A 21,873-nucleotide genomic window follows, 5' to 3' on the forward strand; every position below is an offset into this window, starting at 1 on the left:
GCTAAAATTACAAGCTGTGCCAGTTTAAGCACAGTAGTACCACTCACAATCCAGCAGAAGGTGCACGTAGACGCCTGCTGTAAAGCCGGGGATCATATCATATGATAGTGTCATGAGGGAGAGTCCTCTCTTGATAGCATCTCCAGCTTTGGTGGAGAGACACTAATAACCTGACCTAATAATCTCTGTAAACTGGCTCATTCATATGTGTGTGTGTGTGTGTGTTCCAGGGACATCTGAGGGCGTATCCCTGCTGGAACAAGGGCCTTTCTGCATGGAGTTGGCATGTTCTCCCCGTGTGTGTGTGGGTTTCCTCCCACAGACCAAAAACGTTCAGATTTGGGGATTAGGCAAATTGGACTCTCTAACCATCTGACCATCGAGAGTGAGAGTGGATGGTTGTTGGTCTCTATTGTCTCTGTGATGGACTGGTGACCTGTCCAGGGTTTACCTCACCTTTTGCCCTATGTCAGCTGGGATTGGCACTAGCAGCCCCCCGCCCTCATGTGGAGGATAAAGTGGTAGAAGATGGATGGATGTTTGCCGATTCCATGTTGTTAACATTCAAATGATTCAAACGAACTATGTGGCGTTATAAATGTGTTCCCACTTGATTTTTGGAAAAATTGACAAACTATTTAACTAATCACTATTTTCTGACTTCTCAAGATGGTACTTGTCATAAATGAGTGCAACTCCTCCAAATCCAACTTCATCTTTTGGGTTGTTAAACAAAATGTATTAACTCCAAAACAAATGACAATGACAAAAATCCTTGAAATAGAGAAGACAGTTGAAGAGTACTACAACTCATTTTCAGCAAGATATGGAACTGGGTCATTCAAGGACAAGGAATCTCAGTTTATCTCTCTGTCTATCGCTTCTCTGCCACCAATGCCCGCAGAAAGCAATCTGTTAGAAAAAGAAACGGACAGAGTGACTCAGAGAAAACGAGAGGAAGCAGAAAAGGCGGATTGAGAGGGGGAATGGGAAGAAAGTGAACAAATTACAAGTGGTGAAAAAAAAAAACACAGACACATTCATCCCAATACAGCTCGGGGGATGACTTATTCCCCTCACACTGCTATACACACACACTCATAATGAGATACATAGATACAGACACACATTGCTCATACACTCACTCAGGACACTTCCAGGTAGCAAATATCACGACCTTCAAAGTGATAGTTAGCACCTCATCATGACTGAGAAAGAGAGGAAGGGTTGACTGAGGCAGGCAGGGTTAGAGCGAGAGGGAAACATTTGCAGAAAGACAGTGGTGCCATAATGAGCAGAGAGTCCATGGCTCAGATTCCATTTTTTCCCCTCATTATGTTCTTTTATCTCCTGCTATATCTTTCTCTCATTTCTTCATAGTGAGAAAACAATTTTTTTTAAAAAAGGGAGACACCACTGGCCAGAGGTGGAGCAAACAGAGCGTGGTTGAAGAGAGGTACTAATCATTTGCAGCCATAGCTGGACAGACAGACTATGGCTAAGTTTCAGGTCCAGGTGAGTCCATTGTTTACACCGTCATAGGTATATTATACTGAACTGAACATATAGAGAGAGCTTCAGTAAAAGGATTAAACCAGGGCTGTCAAACTCATTATACTTCAGGGGCCATAACAACAAGAAACTCTACATTTTAATGAAGTACCTTTTTACAAATCATATTATGAACCACCTGAAATTTCTTGAGGAAGATAAGTGCAACTTCAACACTATTATGTCTAAATTCAACTTCTTACAGTGGATCTACAAAAGGCACAAAACATTCAGTCACAGGTATCTGGACCTGAAAAATAAACTATTTCACATTATTATTATTATTATTATTATTATTATTAATAAAAATGTTCACAAATTCATCCTGTGGGCCAGATTGGTGTACTATACTGAGTTCCTCTCTCTTTCTCTCCAAGGACAGTGTGTGATTTTTTTTGTAAACACGACATATTTAATATACATGTGCAGGAAGCCACAGCTCAGAGCTCCCACTCGTGGCCAACAGTAAAACACCAACTGAGAAAAATTGGTTTTCTTTGCCTGTGAAGTTCCACATTTGGGCAGTGACACTGACAAATTACAGCTTTCAAGGTGACAAATTTACATCACCAGTGGATGTACTGGAGGTACAATAACATTTTTGAGGGATTAATTCCTGGCAAAGAGTTGTTTTTTTTCTTCCTGCGTCAGGTTCCTGACAGTAAGTAGAATAGGGTGTAAGCAGAAAGTGAAACAAAACAACATTAAGGCCCTATGTGAGGCATTATAGTCACTACAAACTACGTTTTGAGCATAATGTAAAAGCCTACTTTATGCACTTCTGCTGAAAGTATTAACTGTGAGAACTCAGCAGGCACGAATTAAGGTTATGAAAAGCCATTTAGTTTACTCATTAAGTTTCTGATGAATTAAGCAACATTTTAGTATTGACCCCTTAGAACATATGAGACTGTGGATGAATATTAGGTTTAAATTATGTTTGTTGATGAGGAACTCAGGCTCAGCAAAATCTTAAAGAAGCGAGTTATCAGTCAGGCTCACTCAGTCATTATTCAAGCAATTTCAAAATTTTACTCTTTCAAATTGCAATTTTGGGCAAAACAAAGCTGTATATCCACTCTCCGACAGAGATTCACTAAACCAAAGGGCCTATTGATTGCAGATCACTGCCAGCTATCTTAACTCAACCAACACAGATGAGCAAACAGAGCAGATGCTGGTCATTCTAGACACAGATGGAGTAAAGAGTCTGTAAATATATAGTGGAACCAATTACACTGCAGAAAAGTGACTCTTCTGTTTGCTTGTACGTGTGTGTGTGAGTGTGTGTGTGTGTGTGTGTGTGTGTGTCAGACAGAGAGGGTGTCATGTGTTGGCTCTCCATCAGCTCGATAATAAAGTGTTAGGACGATGACAGGAAGCAACGCACATGCACACGCCCACTCAACAACCCACTCAACCCCCATCCACCAACACACACACATACACACACACACACACAGTGAGCAACAATGTTATGACAATAACTCTGAGTTTTACTGTCCACCGTAGCTGCACATCTGGATAACATCAGGACACACAGACACTGATAAAGACTCACAGTACACACACACACAAACACACACTCATAGTACACACACGCACACACACAGAGGTGATGTTGAGGAGGCAAGATGGCCAAAGAAGTGCTCACATGTGCACACACAAACACACACACACACACACACACAAATACTGCCAAGAAAACTGCAAAAAATCTTGTTTTCCTTTTTTCTCACTCCGTCTTCTTCCCTCCCTTCATTTACTTCCTCCTCATCCACCCTCCCTCTCCCTCTCCCTCACTCTCTTGCTCGCTCTCTGTTCTCTCTGTCTTTTCTCTAATCTAATACGACAGAGACACAGAACACAAATCTCCCTGTTGGCAGAGGAAGAACAGTGTGTTTCTACTGAGTGAGAGGGGAAGAGAGCGAGGGAGAGAGAAGGATAAAGATTGACTGTTCAACACCAGTTGAAGTGATTTATGAGGTTGGAATCAGTGCTGGAACATATGTAGACACTCCTCGTCTTTCGTTTTTTTTTACACACACACACACACACACACACACACACACACACACACACAAGAGCAGATCAACAGATCACATTCATTCTTTGGCCAAAATGAGGGTCTCTAAAAAGCTGCAGGTTGTTAGTCAGTGCAGTAGTGTACATTATGAAGACACACAGTGTATTCTCTAAAAATGACTGTTACACTTACACACACACACACACACAGTACTTAGTACTGGCAGACACAGGACATTCAGCTCCTCTGGGGAGCCACATTTCTAAAAATCATTTCAATCATGAGCCAATAAACTTAAGAAGAAAAACATCCAAGCTGAAATCACCTTAATGAGACAAAACCAAGCAAACGTACATGCAAAATTACATTTCATTACATGGGACATCGATCATGTTTTCGTTTGAATGGTTAAGGTAAGGCTTCAGAATAAATTATTATTTTCAAATATAATATAATAACTTTTATACTAACAAAAAATACCACTTATAATTTGCACTCACATACTTCACTTCTCTCTCTTTCCATTAAAACTTTCACAGTGTGAGGGAGGTGCATTAAAAAACGGCCTTAGTTCCCAACCTGGAGTTATACACCACATATTTATGAACTAATGGATGGTGACCTTTGGACGCCACACTGTTCACCACAAGAACATCCCTGAATATTTAATCAGATTGCCTTTCAGCTGAAATTATGCACTTGACACCAACTTTAAACAAATCCGTCCAAAGGTGAGGCAACACAGAGGAAAGTACGAACTGTACAGGTACTGTATTATATTAACCTGCCAAACACATTTACCTGAATTGATCATTTCACAGTTTTTAATATTAATGTCATCAGTTGCATTTCTTACATGATTCTGAATGTTTAATTGATGTTTACAGCTGCAATGTGAGAGAACAAGCCGAACAATTGTACAACAAGTGTAGATCAGTTAAAAAGATTCAACAATCCTAAAAACGGTGGTTAATCTCCAACAATTACCAGGGAAATGTCTAAAATCTCAATAATAACAGAGGGGTCTGGTGTATTTAGCGAGGCGAGCTGGGACCATAGTGGAAAATGGCCATTTGCTTTTGTTTTTTAAACAGACTCACAAAACCCATTGTTGCAGGAATAGTTGGTTGAATTACACAGCAAAATAAAGGAAAACACCACAGGCTATGGAAAAATGTAATGGACAATACTTCTTAAGCTTTACAAAGAAAATCGATATTAGATTAATTAAAAGATCAAAAACTCAATCACTACCTATTCCGTTTGCTGCAGCCCTGTAATGACCATGATATGTCAAATGACATTTTTTTTAGCATCTTGTATAAAAATGAGCTCATACATCATGAATAGGCACTAACAGAAAATAGAAAAATATCCAGGGGCAGTAGTGTAAAAGCTTTCTTTTAAAAAGAAAAAACAGTAATTAATGGCACCATTACAGAGGCAGCGAAGCAGAGACAGATGCTGAAAGAGGGAGGAAAGAAAAACTGGAATCCATCTCAAGGAGATGAATAAACAGGGAGAATGAGGAAGCACGGCCAAAAGGATGGAGGGAATGGAGGGAGGGGAGATCAACAAACAGAAGCAATATTTTCTGTGCCGTGATGATGTGTAAGAATAAGTTTGACGCTGTCTCTTTTGCTCCCTGTTCCTCTACTTCTCTTTCCCTCACTCCCATAGTAATCATTCAAACCTGATTGCTCTGATCCCTCTATTCTATTTGTCATTAAATACGACGCAAACACACAAACGCACACTCACACATGCACGCTGCACACATGGACTCACGTACACACACCAGAAGACAGAAACAAATGCCATTTAATCAAACGGTATAAATAAATAAAGGGTTTTTATTTCCCATAAGTCCATCTGGTTGCCTGCTTTTCATCACACACGGCCTTCATCTGCTGGTCAATAAAGCTTGCTCACACACACACACCCACGCACACACACTAAATCAAAGGTACGGATGACCACACACACGAGCCCGTGAATCTAAATGTAGATGAGTTCAGTCTGATAGAACGACTGGCGGCAAAAAGAAACCTTTATCAAAGCAAATCTATTTGTTTTCTGCTATTTCGCTTTGTGCGGTTGACGTCCTATCAATCGGTTTAACAAAATGTTATCGACATGTATGCTTTGTAGCTTTAATTTCACAGCACTCTGCAATTTAGTTAAAATGTGAACAGTTCTGATCCACTGCTCCGGTAACACAACTCAAGAACAGAACTAAAGTGAGGGCGACACACACACACACAAAGACGAGTCACAGAGAGAGAAACTCCACACACTAATCTGCTGAATTGACTTTCATTATTAATTATTGATCTCAACCAAGTGTCTCTGTTATTTCTTTTTCTTGTCATTAGGCCCACAAAAAGCATAATGGATCAACCTAATATTTCTTGAATGAACAGTTCAGAGTTACATAAACTAAAATTCTGCTAAAACCTGGAAACTGAGCAAAAGTGTAATTCCATTATATAATTTATTGAATGACTCAGACTCCAGTGTCAAATTATAGTTATGTATTTTCATATTAGAGCTGGTTTCAATGTACAATCAATAGTTTTTAATCTATGAATCGCTGCTTTGTATTTGAAAGAGCCTTATATATTCATATCAATAGATGGATCAGCTCTGCAGAGACCACCGTGTTTTTACAAAAGCCCACAATGGACAAACTGGAGGTGGGGGAAATCCAACTGCATCATGCAACATCATAATAAATGTTGCTACATTTGACACATTGTACCTTTAAATGCATCAAAGGAAAGACTGAGTGACATACAGTATATGCTAAAGTTCTACCAAATTCCAGATGTCTTCAAAGCATATTAAATATCAACAAATGTCCATTTTTATCCATATCCATACAAGTTTAGTGTTTTCTACTGTGTGAATGAAGCTGTGCCTGTTACACTCTTCTGTGTCTGAGCTGCTGACAACATTCCGTCCAGTAAATGCCACCACAGTGGTTCCTAAATAACTGTGCTATCTCCAGAGCAGGGACTTTTTTGGCACCTAAAACCATTATAGATTAATGAAATTTAAGTTCCTGAGTTGCTAAACACCTCATTAGTCCATTGGATAAGTGCACATAGGACTAACACTATTATTGAACTGATCAGAGGATAAATAATAATAATAATTTAAAAAAATCCTTTCAACTGATACATTCTTCATCTGTGGAATCACTTGTGGCTAAAAAATTAATGGAACGACTGAAAGACGTAAATAATATTGTCAAACATTTCACCGCACTAAGACGGCTGATGTCGTCCATCATTAAACACTAAATGTTTATCATGCTTGTACAACTGTAAATAACAGCAGCCTGACTTACCAATAGTTTGATTAATATAGAAACAAAAGATAAATAAATATCACTGTCAATCACTGTCTCCAACATACACACACACACACACACACACACACGCCTCTCCACCCTCCTCCTTTCTCTCGCTCTCGGAATGAATCGTTCCTTGTCTCTGAACTGATGGAGCGATAAAGTTGGTTTAAACAGCCGTAGACACACCGGCACACACTGCTGAGGCAGGAACATGTGTTTTACATCAAGGGCTCCCAGCTATACAAGGGCTAATGTTCCCTGTCCGCATGTGTGTGTGAGTGTGTGCGTGTGTGTAAGAACAGGAGTGCAACATGTCTTTGCAATCTCCTATCAGCTTTTAATCTCCCTTCAGCAGAAAAGGAAAGAGAGACTGAGAATACGCAGTCTGTGAAGAAAGCGACAGCCACTGAGTGAGTGAGGGCACATGCAGTTATCCCCTATCTCTCCATCCTCCCATCATTCTTTTTGTTTTGTCAGAGTTTCTTTCCTGCCTCCAGGGGCAGAGGGAGCAAGAGAGCAGGGGTTGTCTATTCTGGTTTACGTGTGAGTGTGTGTGTGTGTGTGTGTGTGTGATAGAGATATAACTTTCACTGTGCGCAAACTAAGGGGATTTACAATTTGCATTCTGACGTCTTAAGTTACTTCGGAAAGCTGCGTCAGGCACCAACGTCCACTTTGATTCGTCACTCAAAGATAGTAAGGGACTCAACAGCAATCATTTAGTTTTGTTTAGACCTTTCACACTATTGTGGCTGTCTAATAAACAAATCTGCTGCAGCGATGCTCATGTTTGTTTTCATAGTTATCACAGAGAGTTGTCTTACCAAGACAAAGAGCATGTTGATGTTCGAAATCTGGCGACCATATCCTGCTCAAGGCGCAATAATAGTAGGAACGGGTGAAAAACACAGATATGGATCACCACCACAACCGTAGCGTTTCATCCTTTCGGGCCAGTACATCTGCTGTGTAACTGTTTTCCCGACACTTCACCTGTCTACAGAACAAATAAACACAGAGTTGATGAAAGTGTAACCTAAACCGTGTACATTACAACATTATGGACTTTAAATCAGATTAAGAAGTGTCAAATAAAGGAGAACCACTAAGAGTTTTTCTCTCAATTTCTTGCATTTGGACTCAAAACTAGATCACGACATATTGCTCAGACCAGGTAATGTTATTTGTACCTGATACAGTCGAGTACGTGTTTTAACTTAAGTATAAAATGTGTGAAATGTGGCCGGGGCTCAGTAATATTTAAGTAGATTGTAAGCACTAAATGGAAGGTTTGGTGAGTTGAGTAACAAAGATTCACAGTCTTATTATCAGCCTCCAGTTAAAGGGATGTTTATACAATTTAGTAGATGAATAAAGTATAGGCTCAAATTGTAAAGTTTGTGCTGGAGAATCTATGTAGCCTTTGCATCAAAACTCAAAAGCTGTTTATTTTCCATATCCATTTGTGGCCTTTTGTAAAAACATGTTGGTCCAAAATTGCAGCCTCCACAGAGCTGACTCGGCTCCTGGTATAAATAGAAAAGGCTCATTTCCTGAGTAATGAAACTATAACTATTTTATCTTCAACATCTGCCATATTAAAATGATTCAGCCTGAATTTTACATAACTTTCATATTTGATAACAAGTATAGCTTGGTTAGCTCATATGCTAATGCGCTGATGTTCAGAATGGACACATTACACACATTACATACACAGTATAGTATGTGGAATTTTCAGTTAAACATTTTAAACAGTACAAGTTAACACCTGGTTAATTTGTCTCCTTTTGTGTTAATAGGTGTTGCTGTTTTGAAGAACCACAAGAAGAAAGACGTGGTGATTCACACTGTCAGAACAGTGAACACTGAAACAGCTTCAGATATCATGAAGGAAGTTTTTTACATTATGCATCACAACAGTGTTCAGCTTTGCAGTCTCTGGGGCAGATGTGAGTTGCTGCTTACAGTTGCTTACTGCAGAAACACAGAGTTTGAACACCGGCCAAGTGTGTGCGTGCGTGCGTGTGTGTGTGTGTGTGTGTGTGTGCGTGCGTGCCGTGCATGCACACTTTCAGACCTTATTAGGTTGTACTTGTGGTGATGCTTAACCCCACTCAGAGCTTGGCAGCTGCTACCTTCTATCTCTCTCTCCTTCTCTCTGCCTTTTCTCTCTATTCTTTCTCCCTCTGTCTTCTCACATCTTCCTGTCTTTGTCATGCCTCCTTGACTCTTTCTGTCTCTCTGACTCACAACAATTGTTCCCTTCAGCGCTCTCTCTCTCTGTCTCTCTCCCTTCATATGCCTACTGCTCGCACACGCGGTGGTCTTGAGGTAATGTAACACGTAATGTAATGTTTCCTGCTCGATCTGAAAATGAGGGGCTTTAAGTAATGATGATCTTTCACATATGTGCAAGAGCGTCCATGTGTTTGTGTGTTTGCGTACTTTTTATACAGCATATACAAATGTGCATGTAACATAGCTGTATACAGAATAAATCTCACTAATTACTAAAAATAGCATTTTCATATTAAAGTTAGTCTTAACGGTGAAATGTAGCTGTATCCAATGACTAAAGATATGCTTTTGACCACTAGAGGAGCAATGCTTCTATTAGTGAGATTTATATTGTGATTTCTTTCTGTGCGATTCGACTGTCTGACAGTTGGTGATTTAAAACAGGCTAACAAACGTAATGCCACACTAACAAAGGCAGTAAAGAATCCAGAGGACTGCTTTAATTTGGCTGTAAATAAAAGCATGCATTTAAATAGTCAAAGTGATGTTTCATGTGGACAGAAATGAAAGAAAGTCAGCTCATGTAACCTTAAGGATGCAGGCTTTATCGATTCATAGAAAAGAGAAATGACTGTCGAATAAACAACTTCAAATTTATTGCAAGGACGTTCAACCGGGTTCCGTTAAATTGTGTGCCTGACCTGCAATGTGGTACCAGTGCAACACTGCAAAAATAAGAAAGCAAGGCAAGAAACACAAGCTTTCAAATGTGCAGACAGGTGTTAAAGTGGAGGTATAACTAAAAAATAAGCAGAAATGACAAATAGAACCTGCACAAGAAAACTTTGCATGTGCCAGTCAGAAAATAAGATAGGTCAAGGTCGAAGCCAAGGGTGTGTTTGTAAATTGTGTTGGGTGCTTTAAACGCAAACGTTATTTAATTATATTAAAAATAATATATATATATATGTCTGTCCTTCCTTCTGAATACACACAGGTCAAACCAACCTGGGTTTAAAATTTGGAAGATCATTTATCTGTTAACATTTGTTTTTGACATATCTGAGTTATATTCAGCAAAGATGTCAGCAGTTTCCTTGGTGTGTGTATGACGGATTATTATTATTAATAGACATAAGCACGTACTGATAAATGAATATTAAAAAATACCAGTGAATTGTCTTATTTACTAGTTGGCACATTTCCCCACTCTCGTAGTTGCAGTGAGAGAGACAGTCGCTCTTGATCAGTAATCTGTGTTAGATCAAAGGAATAACATTAGTCCACTTTCAGAATGGATTTCCACTCTGAAATGAGTTTGGCTATCTCGGTGACCTCAACCCAAAATAAAGGAATACATGTAGGAACGAACGTGGATGCTATCAGACCTGGCCTAAATAACACAAGAATATCCTGTTACAGAGATGAATTGTGGTTCCAACATCTCGGAGATTATACTGTTGTAATTGTGTTGATCCAGTGCAAACGGACATGAGGTCAGTTGCTATGTTTTCTTATAATGAGAAACATTAACATAGACTTACAGTTACGGCCAGACTCAATAAACACTGTGAGTAAATGTGTTTGTGAAACATTCATAACTTATATCTTTGTTGCTGTTGGACGTTTATGCAGCAAAATCATGAAGACAACTTTGGAAGCAACACAAAGAAGTTCAAGGACAATGAGCCTAAACACACACACACACACACACACACACACACGGAAACATACACACATTGTTCGGCTGCACCTGGTGTATTAAGAAACAGGATAGATGGGACTCTGGGACATACTGTAACTGTGTAAATGTTTCTGTTGTGGAGTGTGTGTGTGTGTGTGTGTGTGTGTGTGTGAGAGAGAGAGCGATATCAAATGTGTGCATCTGCACAATCTCAGAAGCCAAACACCTGCAGCAATGACGCATCTTCAAGGGACACAGCAAGTAAAGGAAGAGTACACACAACAGACACACACTTACACAAATTATACCACTGTTAGGGTGATGTTAACGAAATGATGAGAGACGTTTGTCTCTTTATCCACCCTTATTCATTTGGAAATATCTGAATAACTCTTATAACTGCGATTCACATCCCCGAACTCCTCCAAATAAGAGACTATGAGCACAAGTGCCAATAAAAACAGTATTAATGGACTGAACGCCACGTAGTTATAACGGCGTCCCTTGATGGAAAAAGAAAAACATTTTGTTAATTAATAACATGCTGTAATTTAATGGGTTATTTAAATTTACACTGCAATAACTCAGAGTTTAATCCTCCGATGTTAAGAAACCTCTACTCAGCTGTTCAAAGCTCAAACTACTAATCTAGGTTGTGTCAATATCTGAATGTACAGGTTCTCCGGTTAAAAACGATGAAAACATAATTAGTATTAGTAGTAGGCCAGGAGGGCGACATCCTTATGATAAAACAAGTGGAGTTGATTTGGTTGTATCGGATTTCAAACAAATACGTTAAACCATTGTCTCAAAGTGCATAAGTAATATTATGTCATTTTTATGTCCTTTATTTTTGTTCCATCAGCGTTGCCGTTTTCAGTCTCCACTAGTGTGTCATCAACCTGTCAGGCACCATTTTGTGTACATTCCTTTACAAAGAAAAATACTAAATTGGTGCTCACACTGCTCACTAACAGCCTCATTTGCGCTGTCGGTGGGAGACATTAGTCGTTATGAGGAGAGGCAGTGGCACGAGGCCCAAAATATAACAGTCAATGAAAACACCTTGGCTGAAAAAGCTTCTGCGACACAACCTGACTATAATGTCTTCAGCTGTGGCTCTATCCACTGAGCTACACAGGACCAGCTGATATACTGCAGGAGCAAACAAGTCCTAAACAGTCGAAGCTGTGCCATGTTGTGTCGAGTCCTGTTGTGTTGCACAGCACAGAGAAAGAGAGAGATAAAAAAAAAGAGGGGGAGAAGGAGAGAGGGGAGAAAAGAAATGGTCTTAAGGGAAACTGAGTATACAAGATGCATCATGTCGATGGAGCAGAATTCATAACATGCACACACACACTAGTGGAGAATTTGTAATGAGTGAAGACCTCACGGGGGACACACACAGAGAGAGACGAACAGAGAAAAAGGTACGAGTTAAGGGAGAGACAGAAAGAGAGAGAGAGAGAGATGGGGGGAGAAAAGTGATGAACTCTCCTGCTTTATACCTCTATATCCAGTATACATGGTGTGTGCGTGTGGTTCTAAGTCTGATGGTGAATGTGTGTTCTCACTGTGAAGTGTGAAAATCTCCATGATGCACTTTACATTCCACTCACACACACAAACGCATGCATGCCCGTGCGCGCACACACACACACACACTGTGATGCAAAGTCTGCTGCGCAGGCATGTGCCCAGAGCACTCTTGCTGCCTTGCCAAGAGGGCCTTGGATCACCAAGGTTGCCATGGCAGTGATGACTCACACACACAGACATATACACTTTCTCACTCTCTTTCTCACAGACTTGCACATACTGTACACACCAAAGCAGGGTGTGACTAGGTGTCCTACAGTGAAGTGGATTAAAGTGTCAAGATGACTAGTCAGGCCTGTGTGTGTGTATGTGCGTGTGTGTGTGCGTGTATTGCATATGACTGAGGGCGAGTATGTGACGAGAATCTGAATGTGGGATTTAGGAAGTGCACGTTTAGATCTTTACTGAATCGTCAAATCTGTCAAAAGAATTCCTCTTACATACTGAAACATGGCCGTAGTGAAAGATGCATTAAAGATGTTTGTCGCAAAGCAGGAGGGAAAACTAAAAACAGCAGTACAATGCATGTAGAAATGCAGACTGAATGTCTAGGACCTGTTTTTACTTAATATTTTTGTTGTTGCTGTGTTTTATCAGTAAAGAGAAATAACATTGTTTCCCTTCACCTACGCATTTATAAGACTCAGGGGAAAAAAAGGCCATAAAGTTAAGAAAATCAGAAAAGAGAAGAAACCAAAGACAAAAAAACTCTTTCAACTGATACTGTATGTTAAAAACAGGCACATTGTTCTTCATTAGGTGATTCTGCTAAGCAGGAGAATTTTACATTACATGGCCTGGCTACACTAATGGATAAAAAGAGGAAAAAAAAGTCATTTGTTCTCATTTGTCAATCTACTTTCCGTCATTTACTGGAAGCAGCTTTACTCGTACAATTCACCATCATTTTCTCCAGCCTGTTTTCTCTTCTTTGTCAAATTACATCAGTCACCATCAAGAAGGCAAAAGGCCTGATTGTGTGACAGAACCTCAGATTAAAATAAGAGTTGAGGAAAGGAACGGAGACTCGAGCCAGGAGACTGAGGGAAAGAGAAGGCTGGCATGGTTTTCAAATTAACTATTGGTCAGGGGTCAGATGGAATTTTAATCTAACCAATCAGCTTCCTAATTACACAAACGCTGCCAGAGTGGTACCCTATGCATTTGTGTGTGTGTCTGTGTGTGTGTGTGTGTCTCTGGCGAGCATTGCGTGTAGAGTTCTTGTTGTAGCAAAATGAACATCTGGCCTCAGTATTAGTTCCATGTGTGAACACACACGCATATGTACGTCTGCATGTGTGCACGTGCGCACACAGACCAGCATAGAGCTTGTGGTGAGTGGCTCCTGCCTTACACACAAGGGGGAGAGAGAGAAAGAGAGAGAGAGAAAGAGAGACTGCAATGTGAAAGCCACGGCAGCAAAACAGTGAAAAATATGAGAAAGAACACACATGTGCACACATGCGTACACACACACTTTCAGTTCAGGGGGAGTGTGTGTGTGTGTGTGTAAGTTGATTGTAACAGTAATTGATGTAAACGTCTAAATTACAGCTAGGAGCTAAAATAACCACTGTGTTTTACCGTTGCCATGTCGACATGATGAGAAACACCTGTTTGGTTCACTGGCGGGAAAGGTGGAACATCTGTGTCATGGGCGCCAGATGAACCAATCAAGAGGCTGCGTGTGCAAGCGACATGTGTCCTAACCAATGAAATACTCAGTGGAATGAGAGGGGATGTGTAGAGATGGCATGTTAGGCTCAAGTCAAACTCATTATACCACATTACACGATATGATGAGATACACACTACTGCGTCATTCAGAGAAAATTAACATTGGTTGGCTCTGGTCGTTCATTTTAAATCAAGATTCCTGTAATCATACTTAATCTAAAGGCCAGTAGAAAAACTATATGAATATGTTTAATGGTTTTTCCTGCGTTGGTGCCAGATTACTGCGGTTTGTCATAAATAGGACAGCTGCCACAGTGCCAGCCTGTAAAGTTTAGATAATCAGAGGAAACCCTTTTTATACTCTGAATCGAAAAGGAGTGATTCCTTATCTTGCTGACTCCCCAACAGAGAAAGGTCCAGTGCAGGGTCAGCTCCCCAGCAGTAGCCCTAGAGGAAATAGGGATTCAATGTCTTGCTCAAGGACACAAAATGGAGAAACACCTCAGGAACGAGGGATTAAGGCCTGCTTTCTAGCTGAGGAGCATCCAACTAATCCTCATGTTGCCCTGTTGCCAAAAAATTAACCCGCACAGCCAATCCTGGGATTTCAAAGTCAATTTAGTTTACTTTTCTAAGATTGATGATTGACTTTACACTTTAAGAAATTGTCTGATGTAGTAATAAGTCAAGTTTCTTAAGCAGGTTGAGAGGGAACCTTTGAATTTTCCTCTTTTTTTTTTCTTGTCATCGTCAGAATCAGTCAATCAGACAATTCAAAGCACCCTTGAAAGAGGATTAAAATCCAGACAAGAGCCAAAATATTGTCAAACAAATTAGATAATTTTTGAGGCGGGTGAGCCAAGCTGTCACCTTCCCACTGCACACATTGTCAGCTGTAATATGTGTGCATTCGTGGCAAGTGTGGGAGCATTTGGAAAAGCCAAAACGGGCTTGAATGTGGTTGAAATTGTGTCATTTGTTTTTCAAGCCAAATGTAATATTCCTAGCAGACAATACGACTGCTGTGGACTGTCACACAGCGTAAAGCCGCACATGGGATAGACCTATGACACACACACACACACAGACACACAGAGGGGTAGAGAGAGTATTTCCACAGACGGCCAAACAGACATACACAGGTCAAAATGATAGCAAACAGGTTGTCTGATTATGTTTCTGGTACACTTAACACACACTTCTTTATTTCCAGCATGACTGTGTTTATTTGAGTCTACATCCTGATGGGAAATATGACTGCAACACAAACAAACTGAACTGTGAACAGTGTTTGTAGATGTCTTTATTAGGGTGTGAGGACAAATTTGAATTCAAACCTATCTTTATGAGGACATTTGGACCTTATGAGGACCTTTTGGCTGTTCCTCACAATTTTAAAGGCCTTTAGGTTAGTGTTAGGCATTCAGACGTGATGGTTAAGGGGGTAGGGAATGTATTATGTTTATGAGTGTTCTCACTACGAACGCTGAACAAGAATGTGTGAGTTTGTGTAAAAGAGACAGAGAGTAAAAAGGAGCCCAGTTTGGCGACTATCGGTGTCTTTATTTTTCCAACACACACGCAATATATAAACAGAAAAACTGCACTTCAGTGACTAGAGAAAATAAAGCCAGTTCTCCTCATCTTTTCCATAAGGGCCCAAGTGTAGTTTTCTAACCCTAGCTGGGCATCTGTGTATATGAGCTCCATTTACACAGTACAGCCGCACAAATGTTCCTCTGAGCAAAAGACTGCTCATAACTGTTCTACCATATTGATGTTTAATGGCTGTTAAAGCACTTGATTGTTATGGTGGCTTGTATTAAAGCACATAAAACATAGTAGCAGAAGAATGGCTCGGCGCATTATCACATAAACTCTCGAGACAAATTTTCCTGATTAACAAACAAGGGAATGAATCAATACTGGTCAAACTGACCTTACCAGAAGGCACTTAATGAGCATTTCAGCCAGCATTGTATAAATATCAGAGAAGATCAGGTCGAAAATCCAATTACAAAGGAAACCCTGATTGTGATATCCATATCTGAGAGCTAAGTGATATTGGCATTTCTGGACTGCAGGTTTGTGTTAATAATTCACGATGCATCTGTATAATGGATAATACGGGCTAATAAGTGATGTTTTCATCAGAAGTTCATCAATTCTTTGTAGCATCTATAAAGGTATGGGCTGTTTATTCTACAATGATTTTGAGACAAATAGTGGTAACAACGACATAAACACAGACAGCTGTTAATGCTATGCCAACAGTGACACTTAATTACATACATGTAGCACATTTAAAAAACTCCCAGTGACACACCGAGAGAAACATAAGCACCATCATTTCCTTTTTTAATTATCTGCACAGTAAATACGTTCAATCCATGCTTTAATTTCCTTACAAAACACATTCACTCTCTCACACTGGCAGAATGCAAATGAAGACACATCACGCTAAAGTGCGCGCACAGTCACACAGATGCACATGTGGACGGACACACATGGATGCACACAGGGAAAGACGGAAAATATGACACAAAGTAATGAGAACTTTATGGAAATATGAAAATACAGTTGTGTGTATGTGTGTGTATGTTGCATGTGTGTCTTTTAAACATAATTAGCTCCGTTTGGCAGAAATGTAAACAAGAGAAACTTTAATGAAACTCTTCTCTGATCTGCTGAAAGCACACATTCTCGTTTATCACTCTCAGTTTGTCTCCGTTTTCTCTGTACGACTGAAATGGCATTGAATGTCATGCATGGGGCTTTTAAACCCCCCCGGAGGTTCACATTTCTGCAGTGCATTATGGCCACATAAGATGAAGACAATCATATTATGTTTGTAAGGTCAAATCGACAATTTCTTCCTCTCCCTGCTAGCGTCCATTTATCTACTCTTCTCTGCTGTCCTTGAGGTGAAGTTCCCTTTGAAACCAGTCTGGGATTTATTAGATGAGCTAAATTTCAGGGTCGATTCATACGTTTGGTTACATTCACATGTGTTCACATATGTTTGGCTCAGAGGTGGACCCTTCTCAGCCCCGCTTAATTTGAAAAACCACCATTACTCAAAGCCTGTCTCATTCCATTTATAAACTGAAACGTCAACCAAGCTTTTACTTTAATTTCATCTCTAAACCTCATAGGCTTTCTATCCTTGTCTCATGCAGTCAGTCAAACAGCCAAAGAAGAGAATTTCAGACTGAGAAAATGCCTTTCATCGTAATAAATCTCTATGAAAACAAATCCAATAGCAGAGCACTGTCTCAACAAGGCAGCACAGTGCAGCAATTATACGTAGATCAGGCCTTTCAAAAGAAAATATTCTCTCCTCACTAAGCAGCAAAGAGCGTCGTATAGCAGAATACTAAGAACTTAGAGTCTCTGTGTGTACGTGTGTGTGTGTGTGTGTTTATCGATCCCTGTGTATCAGGTGAGTTGTCCTTTGAAGAAAAGAACGGAAATGAAAGAAAAAGAATGGAAAGGAGAGAGACAGATCGATGCAGAGGAGAATAGAGAGAACAAGTGAGGATGAGGGAAACACACAAGAAGCAGAGCAGCACGCGCAGACACTGTTGAAAGAAAAAAAACGCACACGGATGCTCAGATGAAATACGACTCCGGCCATTTGTTTCTACTTTTGTCACTTTTTAATCCTTTCCCTCCTCCCTGCTAAGCCTCTCCCTATATCCTTTCATCATTGCTCTTACTCCTCAACCCTCTCTCTGTAGCTCTCCCTTAATACTACTCACTTGCCATTTACAAAATAGTAATTGTGTATGTTGGGCGGATACACCTTTTATAATTCAGACTCTGCCATGTTACGTCAAAGGCCAAATTTAAATTGGACCAATTGTGTGTGCACTAGCTATTTCAGATGATCTTTGCATCAATGCCCCTCCCTGCCTCTGCCTGGTGATGAGTCAGCCACCGTGAGCGTGTGTCCCCTGACGTGTATTTGGTGTTCGCGTGTGATGTTAAAGTGCATGCCATAGAAACTGGGAATAAATATTGTTCTGAGAGGAGGGAAAAAGATAGCAGCAAAGGCCATATCTTATGAAGCTATTAAAGTAATGACTCATGTTCAGTTCCTTGTCTCTAATAAATTGTTTGTCTCTTCTTCCCCCCCCCCTTTCTTCTTTCTTCTCACCTTAACACCTCAAACCATTAAGGCCCTGATGTTCTCAAATGCAGATATTGTTTAAGACAAAGCTATAACATTGGTTACACTAAACTAGGTGCCTACATATGCAAATGTTTTTGGATGTGCAGCCAATTTTAATATATAAGTCATATCACATTCACAAGTTCGCTGATGAGACATCCATCATGGGGTGTATCAAGGAAATCAGGAGGAGGAGCACATGAGTCTGGTGAGGGACTTTGTCATCTGATGCCACACAAAACACCTGCAGCTCAACACCACAGACCAACATCAGCATGTACATGCAACATGTAGGGAAAAAGCAGACTGTCGCTGCAAACAATTAACATCTGCGGGAAACTCCTGCGGATGTTTTATCAGTCAGTGATCACAAGTGTTTTTAAAGCACATTAAATGGGGACTCCTCTGTGGCGGGCATGAAGCTGGACTTAACTCTGGTGGCAGAAAAGAAGATGAGTGAGCAAATGCCAGGCATCCTCTGCACAATGTCATCAGTAACCAGAGAAGCTTGTTCAGTGACAGGCTGCTCCTCCCAAGGAGCAACACAAACATATTGAAAAACTCCTTTGTCCCCCGAGCCAATGAGTACAACTACATAATCGGTGGGAGGGGACAGAGAGGGCAGGACAGAGAGGATGTAGGCTTGACACCATCCACTCAACACAGACTCTATCTATCTGTCTGTCTATCTATCTATCTACCTACCTACCTACCTACCTACCTATCTATCTAAAAATCAGTTTGCTGGTGAAACAATGGGATGATATACTTTCCATTCTATCAGACTGCAAATAAATAGAAGATGCCACTTAAAGGCATAAATGTGCAGGAAACGTCCCTTTTGTGTAGTTGGTATATGTTTAGCCTAATTCAGCATTAAGACTGGAAGCAGGGTGTAAAGGTATGGCTAGATCCACAGTATATGCCATGTATAATTTGTCATGCACCATTCACTCACATATTTATACAGTGCATTTTCTACCACATATCTGTCATAACCATTCACACACTGCTGACACAGCCACCAGGAGCTACTTGGGGTTGGGTGTCTTGCCCAGGTACACATCGGCATGTAGACTTACCATATTGTATCTCTCATTTGTTAAATTGTACAGCAAAAAATATCTCTTCTTTCATTAAAGAGATATAAAAGAAAAACTGTGTGTTCCGGAGTAAAGTTTTTGCTACACCCTTTTATCTCTATCTGACCCTATTTTCATCTTGATTTTCCTCCCTCCCTCTCTCTCTCTCTCTCTCACGCATGCAGTCCGTCTGTCTCACTCTCTGCTCGCTCTCTCTCTCTCTCAGACACACACAGCCCCACCCACGATAATGAGTACAACTCTTACTGCTCCACCCTGCACCGTCTGCCAAGTTACTGCCAACACCTCACACACTCACGCATATGCACGCACACACACAAGAGCAATAGGCCAACCCACAGCTTGTTCAAAGACGCCGTACACACAGCTTACGCACTGATATGTGCATACGCATTCACCACCAACACCACTCTCTCACACTTAATACTACCACTTTCATACACCCATGTCAGTGTCCTGACAACATACACACACACACAAAACACAGTCCAGTCTATTCTGATCTAATGTGATCATAGCCAATAAGCTCTGCGGTGCTGGCAAACCGCAGTCTGTTCCCTTCCAGTCCATGACATCACTGGGAAGTGAAAAGCATTGTGGGCCACAAAGTAGGGTGAGGGAACTGACTGACAGGAAGTAGCCATGGGAACCGTCAGTTTCTCCTCTCGGTCGCCAAAGCAACAGGCAGTTTTCTGGGTGATGCGAGTTAAAAAGTCATACTGCAAAAGTGAACACAATTTATGACAAAGACCATTATATCATGGAATCATTCACACATGGACAAATGGTCAAACCGATATGGAGACATATGAACATGTGGGGACATTTGTACACACTTTGTTGGCCAACAGAAAGCTACATTAAGTGCTGGAGATATGACGGAGTAATTACAGATGTTAATGTAACTACTCGCAACATGTGGTGTGCATATGATCCTTGTCCTGTAAGTGATTCAAAGGGGCTGCAGATGAAGGAGTATTAATAGCATTTCTTTGAAAATGACTGCTCTCAGCAGGTAGGTTCTGGGTTCAAAGGCATTCAGTCGAATTTAAAAGCTGAAACTCAGGAGAAAATTAGAGGAAAGAGGAAGATTTGGCTTAAAGAGAGAAAGACTATAAAAAAAGAAGATGCTACGAGGGTGTACACATGTTCCACCTTACCCTTAGTAGAGATTGTGACTCCTCTTTAGCAGCTCCTTTCCCCTCCTGTCCTCCACTACCTCCTCCTCCACTTCCTGTATATTGCTGAGTGGGCATTGGGCTCTGCTTCTCCCCTCCACCTGCAGCACCTCCTCCTCCTGCAGACCTTCCTCCTCCATACAGTTTGGCATCTCCCAAAAACGACTTGGTATCTCCCAAAAATGGCTTGGTGTCTCCCAGGTAAACCATGCTCGGTGAAGCCACGCCTCTCTTCTGCTGTGAGGCCTCATGATTGGCTGCAACAAAAGACAATGGGAGAGGGGAGGGGAAAATAGAGGGGCTCCCACCTCCTGTTCCTCTGTCTATTCCTCTTTCTGGGCCCATTCGCTCCTTGGGCACCCAGAGTAAACCATGGGCCTGCTCACCTCCTCTCTCACCCATTCCTCTCATCTCCCCAAGGACCCAGCCTTTCTCCCGCTCTCTTTCTTTCTCCTCACCTCCCTCACTTTTTACCACCCCTCCTGCCTCTTCTCTGCCGCCTTCTGCCAACCGTCCCTCCGGCGGTGCCAGGGAGTACAGGAGACGAAGATCCCCCTTGCTCTCTTCTTTAATGGCTAAGGTAGAGGGAGCTGAGCAGCCATTGGCTGAGAGTGTTAAAGAAGGCGTCAGTGAAGTTGTCAGAGAGGTGGGCAAGGAGGTTGTTGTCACTGAGCTTAATGAGGGAGAGGAGTCGTGACAGTGGACAGAGTTAAAATGGTCGAGGAGGGCCGATGAATCAGGAGCCGTGAAGTCACAGCGCCGACAACGGCAGCATGCATGGACACGCCTGTAGAGAGAAAATAGCACTTAGTGGATTATATACGTAAATTAAATGAAATACCAGAGGATAATTGTGTTTAAATATGATATGGGACGGGAACATAACAAGGGACAGGAAACACTGTCCCTCTGTGTCTCACTAACATTAGTAACACCAGTATCTTGTTTTGTTTTCTTTTCCAGTCTTGAGTCAGTTCATCAATATAAAATGTAAAAAGCCTTCGTCCATAATAGCTTTGAATGGGTTGCAAGTGACATGTATTTAAAGAAAAAAAAGGTCTTTATTGATCACATTATGAAGAAAATCCACTCCACAAATTGACTAAATTTAAAGTGCATTAGTTCCAGCCTGCATTCCTCCAACCACTCAGGTACTATTTCACCAAGCCTGCAGCCAAAAAGTGACTCAGTGTTCCACTAAATCACAGTGAATTAAGACAAAACTGTGAGGAATGTAAATGAATCTGAAAAAGGAAAAATGATTCAGGCATCAGAAAACCAC

General features: G+C 40.9%; 1 protein-coding gene across 5 annotated transcripts in view; it reads right to left on the minus strand.

The window, feature by feature from the left end:
• trps1 (trichorhinophalangeal syndrome I) overlaps positions 1 to 21,873 on the minus strand; it is a 102,617-nt gene that overhangs the window by 20,857 nt on the left and 59,887 nt on the right. For all 5 annotated transcript variants that reach the window (XM_044053023.1, XM_044053022.1, XM_044053025.1 and 2 more), the window contains exon 9: positions 20,574 to 21,378. In XM_044053023.1, the coding sequence (XP_043908958.1) occupies positions 20,574 to 21,378 (805 nt within the window). The remainder of the gene's footprint in view (positions 1 to 20,573; positions 21,379 to 21,873) is intronic.

The sequence above is a fragment of the Solea senegalensis genome, linkage group LG20, assembly GCF_019176455.1.
Source record: "Solea senegalensis isolate Sse05_10M linkage group LG20, IFAPA_SoseM_1, whole genome shotgun sequence".
NCBI lineage: Eukaryota > Metazoa > Chordata > Actinopteri > Pleuronectiformes > Soleidae > Solea > Solea senegalensis.